At 58.2% G+C, this 9,080-nt stretch overlaps 1 protein-coding gene across 1 annotated transcript; it reads left to right on the top strand.

Annotated features, from left to right (window-relative positions):
* Positions 1-3,547: 3,547 nt before the first annotated feature.
* PHF13 (PHD finger protein 13) lies at positions 3,548-8,711 on the top strand (the record flags this gene model as incomplete). Its single annotated transcript, XM_081085488.1, has 4 exons — positions 3,548-3,586; positions 5,822-5,923; positions 7,536-8,070; positions 8,485-8,711. The coding sequence occupies 4 exons, from the start codon at positions 3,548-3,550 to the stop codon at positions 8,709-8,711; spliced, it is 903 nt and encodes a 300-aa protein (XP_080941614.1).
* Between the last annotated feature and the right edge of the window lie 369 nt (positions 8,712-9,080).

The following is a 9,080-nucleotide window of genomic DNA, read 5'->3' as shown; positions in this document are numbered from 1 at the left end:
CCAGGGCCTGATCCCTGGTAGGGGGCGTGCAGGAGGCAACCAATCGATGTTTCCATCTTCCTCTCCCTTCCTCTCTCTAAAAATCAATTAAAAAATAAAATAAAAATCAGCCCGAACCGGTTTGGCTCAGTGGATAGAGCGTCAGCCTGCGGACTCAAGGGTCCCGGGTTTGATTCCGGTCAGGGGCATGCGCCTTGGTTACGGGCACATCCCCGGTGGGGAGTGTGTGGGAGGTGGCTGATTGATGTTTCTTTCATCGATGTTTCTGACTCTCTATCCCTCTCCCTTCCTCTCTGTAAAAAATCAATAAAATATATTTAAAAAAATAAAATAAAATTAAGAAAACCAAATACATAGTAAAAACAAAACAAAACATGCAATTACCTATTTAGTCAGGGGCACCGATCTCTTTTCTCTTAGACGTCAAAAAAGGAACAATAGCCCTGGCTGGTGTGGCTCAGCTGGTTGGGTGTCATCCAGTGCACCAAAGGGTTGCCAGTTGGATTCCTGGTCTGGGCACATGCCCAGGCTGCAGGATCAATCCCTGGTAGTGTGTGTGTGTGTGTGTGTGTGTGTGTGTGTGTTGAGGGGGGGAAAAGGGGGGGTGCAGGAGGCAGCTAATTGATGTTTCACTCTCACATTGAAACATCATCTCTCTCTCCCCCTCTCTATAAAAATCAATAAAAAAATGTATTTTTTAAAAAGTGACAACAGCCAATACTGTAATAGCTGTCCAATGTGAATGCATCAGAATTATACCTTTTTGTCAGATCGACAAAAAATATATTTTTTGGGTGTACCACAGAATTTCAGTAGCTTATGTGCGCCATAAAACGAAAAAGGCTGAAAATCGCTGCCCTTGAGTGTCAGGCAGGGAGATGAGCAGGTAGCCCTGGTCACGGCCACGTGCTAAGAACTACTGTTTACTGAGAACATCAGGAAGTAGCTATCGGATACCTACTGAGCAAGAGTGATCAGTGTCCTGTGAAATAATCTTAGTTTGGGGTTTTCTTTCCTTAGTGTGACTGAGTGGTCCCTGAATTCTAGGCTGTTTTGCCTGTCATCCGTCATTATTATGAACAAGTTCTTTATTTCAGTTTCTTAATGGAGGCGGTGTGTTAATGTGTATATTGTAAAAAATGGTTTCATAGGGAATAGTGATCAGTTAAAAAAAATTCCCTTTGTGCCCTGGCTGGTGTGGCTCAGTTTGGTTGGAGCATCGTACCATGCACCAAAGGGTGGCGGGTTCGATTCCTGGTCAGGGCACACAACCGGATTGGGTACCTGAGGCGACCAATCAATGTTTCTCTCCCTCTCCCTCTCCCTGCCTCTTCTCTAGAATAATAATAATAAAAAAATTCCCTTTTCTTTCCTCTGGATTTTGGTATTTGTACCTTTAAACTACCAACAGGATAGCATCCTTCTTGGCCCTTTCTTACTTAGGCCAACCAGGTTGCTGCTGGTGAACCTGACCCTGGGCAACACTGGCTGGGCTCGCGACATCTGCTCTGGCCACGGTGGTCAGCCAATGTTCAAATCCGGCGACATCCCAGGAAGGTGACAGCTCTCTCAGTGGACTGACGGAAATGACCACTGGACTGAGTGAAAGAGGGATCAAGGCGACGAAAACTCAAACTCAGGAGGAACGAAGGCAGTGGAAGGACGCAGACCATGTGAAATTCCTCAAATAAAAGCTTATTAACTTTAAATAATTGTGCCTGTGCTACCAATAACAAAAGCCTTTTATGCTTTTTGTAAAGTTTAAAAAAAAAAGTTGTCAATGTTGTTTCCGCAGACCAAGCCCAATGTCTATTGCTATCTGACCAGCTTTGTAAGGCGCCCCGTACCTGTTCCTTATCACCTCCGGGGAGCTCTCCAATCTGCCAAGATATTGCTGAAATAACGTTAAAAAACAATAGTAAACTACCACCTACTGAGGCCAGCACGACCCTGAAATTTTTATAGCTTAGGAAACGGAGGCTCAAGAAAGTAGTATTTCTAAAATAAACCCGGCCCCTTAACCACTAAATCAGAATTCTCGTGAGCACCTAACTAGCAAGAGCCACCCGACCAGCACCCACTCCCCCCCCCCCCCCCAGGAACCTTATCTTCCAGGGGCTCTTCCGGCCCCCATTCTGCTTCAGTGCATCGGAAAGGCAGCTTTCTGACGGACACTCACAATGTCCCGCTGCTCCTCCTCAACAGCGTTTGTCCTCGAAGCTACAGAATGTGCTACCGAGCCGTGGGCATATAGATTTTTTCTTTCGAAAACGTTAAAGAATGCCAGGCCTCCCCCGGTGATTTGCTCAGAGGAGTTAATGTTCAACAAGGCGCTCACCGTCAACCCACCTCCCACACCAAAGTTGTGAAATCCGCGGCGTCGCGGCACTCGCCCCGCAAACGCATCGATTAAATACCAATACGCAAAGTCAACGGCAATGCCAAAGACTCGACCACAGCTCTCCTCAAGGATAAGCCCGTAAGGATCACGCTCGGGGAGTAACTCCAAGTGGGGACACAGGCGGCCCCACGGTCAGGCGAAGAGGGAAGGGAAGCCAACATCTCCCCAAACATCGGTAACACAGGGAGGGCTGTAGATGCCGTAACCCGACACCGCAAAGTGGAGCCTCCGGAGACCACGAGGGGCTCGGCCCCGCGGCCCCGGGGCACGGAGGACCCGGCCAGAAAACCCACCGCCGCGAAGACAAGATCGCTTCCCCGGCCGGACGCGCGGGGAGCCCAGCCCGGGGGGGTCCCGACGTCAGCGCCGCCACCCCCCACTCTCGCGCGGGGACCCCGGCCCCACAAAGGAGCACGAACCCCTAATCCCAGAGGAGGAGGAGGAGGAGGCGTCGGCCGCCGCGCTCCCCGACCAAGGCCGCCAGCCCCGCCCCCACCCGCCCCCGCGGAGACAGAGGCGCTACCGCCCGCGCGGCCCCTCCCCCACCACCCAGCCGGCGCGAGCCCCCGCACAGTCCCCAGCTCCGGCGGTCACCAGTCCCGGAGACACCGCCTCCGCGGCGCCGCGGAGCTCTATGGGGTTTGGAGTCCTCGAGACGGTCTTTGTGCGCCTCAGCGGCGGAGCCTGGGACTACGACTCCCACAATGCCCAGCGCTCGCCCCCGCGCCACGCCCCCTCCCTATCGGCTTCCCGTTCCTCTCAGACTACATTTCCCGATAGGCTTCGCGGATCTCCCGCCCTCCCTCCTGAGACACGAGCCGAACTGGGCGTCAGGTCGGGGAGCCGGTCGGGTTCCCGCTCGCCGCCGCCGCCGCCGCCCCCCGCAGCGACTCTCCCGCCTCTCCTGCCGCGCCGGCCGCGGGAGCTGCATCGCGAACTCTGCTCGGCCGTGGAGCCGCTGGTCCGGGAGCACAGAGTCTGGGACGCGACACGCCGAGCCCCCCCATCACCTCTAGCCGGGGCGACCCCTCCCCGGTCCGCCCTGGTCCTACGCGGCCGCCGGAGCCCCCAGCCCCGAGCGGCCCCACGGTCCGGAGCCCGCATTCGGCCCCTGCACTCCCGCAGCCGCCGCCCCCCACCCTGAACATGGACTCCGACTCCTGCGCCGCCGCCTTCCACCCAGAGGTGAGAGCTGCGCCCGGATCCCTCCGACCACCCCCACCTCCGTCCTTCGCTCCCCGGAGCCGGACGGACCCCGCTACCCGAGCGCCGCCCTCCCCCAGCTTTCCGTCGTCGCCCCCCGGCGCCCAGCCCCGCCCCCCACTGGGGCCCCCGCTTCGGCGTCCCTCCGCGGCCGTAAGCGGCGACCCCTCCCGGGCCTCGGTAGCCTTGGGACCTGTCTGCGCTCCGGGCCCCGCCCCGCAGCCTCGCTTACCCCTTCCTCGCCCCCGGGGACTCGGGCCGAGCGCCGCCGCCCCGCGCTCTCGCTTCTCTGAGGAGCCCCCTCACCCTCCTTCCGGAGGGGCTCACGGCCCCCCTCGGACGGGGACCCGGCTTTGCGCGCCCCCGCCCGCTCCCCTAATCCCCCGGGCCCAGTGGCCCGCGCCCCGCCCCCTGACTCCCGCGCGGCCCCCGCCCCCTCCGGCTCTGGGGAGCCTAGTCTTTCGGGGTTCCCACCCCTGCGGGGGCCCGAGTCGACCCCCCCCATCCTCCGCGCGCTCGCATTCCCCTCCGGGGCCCCCGCCCCCCGCCCGCAGGCTTTGCTCGCCCCGCCTCCCACTCCTCCTTCCGGGGATCGGCCCTCAGTTTTCCCGGTCGGCGCCCCTGCCGCGGTCCCCTCTCCCCTCCCGAGGCCCGCAGGGTCCGGGGTGCGGGTCGGGCCGCGGGAGGCGGCGCTGGGTACGCTCTCCCGCCGCGCTGAAGCCTCGGGGGTTCGCGGGCCCTGCCATCCCCCGACCCCCGATTCTGCCGGCTTCTCGCGCCCCCTCCCCCGCGGGATGGGCCCCGCACCTTCCGGGGCCGAGTGCCGGCGGGGGGCGGCTTCCGCGGGAGGGCGGGAGGGGGCCGCACCGCCATCTGCTTTCCCTAAAGGCGGCGGCGCGGCGGGCGGGGTGGGGGCGGCGCAGGTCCCTCCGCCCCGCGCCCGAGGGCGCCGCCGACCGCCACTCGGCATCGCGGCTCCTGACCCACTTCTGCACGTTCCCCGCCGAAATAAAAGTTTTTCCCGAGAGTTTGAGGGCCGAGGGCTGCCTCCCCACCCCGGCCGGAGGGAGGGCGGTCAGCGGGTCCCGGGGGCGGAGGCAGGATCTCCTGCGCTTCCTGCACCGAGTCCGGCGCTGAGCCCGGCGCTCCGCTAACCTGCGCGCCGCCGGAGGCCGGGGCCGGGGCCGGGGCCGGGGCCGGGGGCCGAGAGGTGGGGGGAGAAGGTGGTTTGCTGGAACCATGTTGAGAAGATAAGTGGCGCCCCTGGAAGGAAACCCGCTGGCGGCGCGCTGGTGCCGGCCGCGCTCTGCCCTGTCCTGGGTGGCCGAGCCCACCCCCCATTTTCTCCCTCGCTTCCACCCCAGCGGGGCGCTGGGCCCTCGGGCTCTGTGAAGGGGGCTGGGGTGGGTGATAAAATGCTTAGGAAGCCTCAGTCGGTCCGCAGGTGATAAACCAGAACCAAGTAGAGTTTTGCTCGGTAGCCAATAAAGGCTCTTTCTCCTCGAGCTGCTCTCCTCTTCCCTTTGAAAGCAGGAAAAGGAGAAAGTTCATTCTCGGTGAGGGCACCTCTAGATTGAATGGGGACCGAGCTCCAAAGCCAGAACCCCTAGTGTTTCATCTGCTGCAGGCAGACCGGCAGGGACGGTTCTGGTTATTGCCGGAGCGGCGCAGCCTTCGGGGGGCCTGGCCTCTGGATGCTGGAGTAGGAGAGGGAGCAGCAGGAAGTGCCTGTGCAGGGGGGACCCCGGGGAGGAGGCCCCCAGGCAGCCCTGGCTGGGGAGGGGTCAGGCTTGAGTGAGCTGGGAAGGGTAGGGAGCCGTTGGCTTTTGAAGTCACTCAATGCTTCAGTTACAGCTGCAGCCGCAGCTTATTTTCAAAATGGAAAACCTGTAGCAAAAAAAGTAGTTATTAGCACAGAGAGGAAGCGAACAGATAACCAGAAAATGCCGGGAGCGCTAAAAAATGGGCTTTTGGACAAGCTTTTATCGCCTAGCCAGTTTCCCAGTATTATCGGCACAACACCCCCACTCTCAACCTTCTGAAAAGTGTTCCTTCTTGACCTGAGCTTACCTGGTGGTGTTTCTAAGGTGTTTGTGAATCTTGCAGCGTGTTTTTGAGTTGCTGGCAGCAGTAAAAGCTCCAGCTTGCTTGCTTTTGTTTGTGATTCCACCTACAAGTGTCTACTTTCAAACACACCCCCCTTCTCCCTGCTCACAGGAGTACTCCCCCGGGTACAAGAGACGAAGGACCGTGGAGGATTTCAACAAGTTCTGCACCTTCGTCCTGGCCTATGCCGGCTACATCCCTTATCCGAAGGAGGTAATCTTCACACTGGTGGGACCTTTCTGGCAGTGACGCCAGGGCTTGTGTGGGAGGACTGCAGATAGGAGTTGGGCAAAAATCTTTCTTGGAAACTTAGACCAGCCTGGGAAATGGTTCCTCAAACGCTGGTAGAAAATAAAATGCAGGCTTGTCTAGAAATGATTTAGTAAACTTTCAAGGTTTGCTTGCAAATAGCTATTTGCTATCAGCCTACTCTTTTTTTTTAATTTAATATTTCAATTGCAGTTTGCATTCAGTATGGTATCGTATTAGTTCCAGGTGTACAGCATAGTGAATGGACAGTCATTCATATTCTTTTTTTAAAAAAATATATTATTAATTTTTTACAGAGAGGAAGGGAGCGGGATAGAGAGTTAGAAACATCGATGAGAGAGAAACATCGATCAGCTGCCCCCTGCACACTCCCCACCGGGGATGTGCCCGCAACCGAGGTACATGCCCCTGACCGGAATTGAACCTGGGACCCTTGAGTCTGCAGGCTGACGCTCTATCCACTGAGCCAAACCGGTTGGGGCACATACTCTTGACAAAGTGTTCCCCCGGCTGTTTCCAGTACTCACCTGATACCATACGCGGTTATTACAATGTTAACCATATTCCCTATTCTTTACTATCTGCCTGCTCTTAATGGCCAGTATTTATTGAGTGCTGACTATGGCCAGGCACTGGTTTTGGCTCTTACAGCACGAGGTAGGTGAAATTATTTGTCCCCATTTTAAAGCTAGGACATGGGCACGAGTGGGAACGCCTTGCCCTGGGTCACAGGCCAATGAACGGTGGAGTCTGGCGAGCAGCTTCCTGGTTGGTGTGCGCATCCCATACAGAATCTGCGGGGACTTCGGCCCCAATCCCGTGGGATTTCAGGGATTTACCCGCCCCCCCTCCCCCCCCCCCCCCTTTGCTGATCAATGGGCAGAACTGTGGACCAGCACTGCCATGGTTCTCAAACTTCAGAGCCTCGTTCATACTGACCGAAGCTAAAAAGAAGGGACCCCGGTACTCCCAGGTCCCAGCAATGGTTTATCCTTTGCATCACCATCTCGGGATCATGCCTGCTTTGTGCCACTCAGAATGTGGCCATTATTTGCAAATAAAATGCTCGAATGGTCTGAAGGAACCAGAGTGTAGCTCACTCGCTGCTTTGGGGCAATAATTACCCACTTTAATTTTTGCAATACTTTGGGATATCTCCAGTTTTAAAAAAATGTACTGGGAAATTCTCAAAACTAATTTAAACTCACTTAATTAAAACATGCATCCTGAGGGAGGACAGAGGGAGGGAGAGGTTCCAGTCAGGGAAGGATCCTGGGCTGGAGAGCGGGTCTTCCCTCCTGTCAGTCCACCGAGCCCCAGCCAGGTTCCTGAGGGTCCCGCCAGGACAGGAGGTCCCCTCTCCTGGGGCACATTGTCTGGAAGGTCACACTGAAACACAAATGCCATTGTTCCTAAAGAGCAGTGCTGAGGAGAGCTGGGAGCCGGAGGCTGTGAGAGCTGCGGCCTGGCCCTGCCGGGTGCCTGGGAGATCTCTGTGGGGCCGGCTAGTCCGGGACCGTGGAAGTAACCGGAACCTTTGCCTCCGTCCTTTCAGGAACTCCCTTTGAGGAGCAGCCCCAGCCCTGCCAACAGCACCGCAGGCACCGTTGACAGCGACGGCTGGGACGCTGGCTTCAATGACATCTCGTCCGCGGTGCCCCTGCCAGTCTCCGACCGCTGCTTTAGCCACCTGCAGCCCAGCCTCTTGCAGTGCGCCAAGCCCAGTAACTTCCTGCTCGACAGAAAGAAGACCGACAAGCTGAAGAAGAAGAAGAAGAGGAAGCGCAGGGACAGCGAGGGGCCCGGGAAGGAGGGCTACATGGGCAGCTTGCTGAAGCTGGAAGCCGCCGATCCGTATGTGGAGACCCCCACGAGTCCCACCCTGCAGGGTATGCCCCCGGCCCCTGGCGATCCCTGCTCGGGCTGGGACTCCGACACTCCGTCCAGCGGCTCCTGTGCCACCGTGTCACCTGATCAGGTCAAAGAAATAAAGACTGAAGGCAAGCGGACTATCGTCCGGCAGGGGAAGCAGGTGGTGTTCCGCGACGAGGACAGCACTGGCAATGACGAGGACATCATGGTGGATTCAGGTGAGTGGTCCCGGGATGACGGCCACGCTCTTGGCTCTGGTCAGAAGAGAGTGATTGTCAGCCGGTGTCTCGGGGAGGTCCCTGCCTCAGGGCGCCCACCGTCTCCAGGGAGGTGGGTGCAGGAAGGTGGGCGCAGGTGCTTAGGGAGGGGGTGATCGCCGCTAGAGACAGCTGAGAGCCCGACCTGGAAATATACAGATAGTGCGGCTTGTGAGTGCACACGTCACCGTGACCTCTGGGACCACAGTCTGGGTGCCCTTTCTGTGCACTTACCATGCGCTCAGGGAGGGAGGTGGCACCGTGAGTGGAGGTTGGGTTCTGGTTCTGTTGCTTGTCCCCGTGGAGGGCAGCTCTTCTGGTGGGGAGGGGTCAGGAGATGCCCTTTCCTTCCTCTTACGTGTTCCTCTCTTTCAGACGATGACTCGTGGGACCTCGTCACCTGCTTCTGCATGAAGCCATTTGCCGGCCGCCCGATGATAGAGTGTAACGAGTGCCATACTTGGATTCACCTGTCCTGTGCCAAAATCCGGAAATCCAACGTGCCGGAAGTGTTTGTCTGCCAAAAGTGCCGGGACTCCAAGTTCGACATCCGCCGCTCCAGCCGCTCCCGGATGGGCTCCCGGAAGCTGTTTCTGGACTGACTGCTGGCGAGTGAGGAGACGGGGCGAGGAACCGGAAGCGACGGGACGGTTGGCTTTCTGGCCCCTTTCTTAGTTGAGCACAGAACTCTCAGCTCTGATGCAGGCAGACCCCTGCCATTCAGGTGCCTAAGCAAAAGGACAGGCTGTCCACAGCGTAAACTATACGTAGCCGGTGACTGAATAAAGTCCTGAGGCCACAGCCGCTGCCAGAGCTGTGATCTCTGCAGCGGAGGCGGACTCAGCACCCGGGGCAGGGGGTGGTCAGCTGACGATGAGGGTCCGGGTAGTTGTGAATCCTTGCTCTCGTTGACCAGCTCCCTCCGATTGGAACAAGTGCTGTTACTCCTGCTTCCGCGTTGGGGACCACTG

Source organism: Myotis nattereri (genome assembly GCF_964212035.1).
Source record: "Myotis nattereri genome assembly, chromosome: 3".
NCBI classification, from domain to species: domain Eukaryota; kingdom Metazoa; phylum Chordata; class Mammalia; order Chiroptera; family Vespertilionidae; genus Myotis; species Myotis nattereri.
Note: the sequence above shows the minus strand (reverse complement) of the source record. Positions and strands in the feature narration are given on the sequence as shown.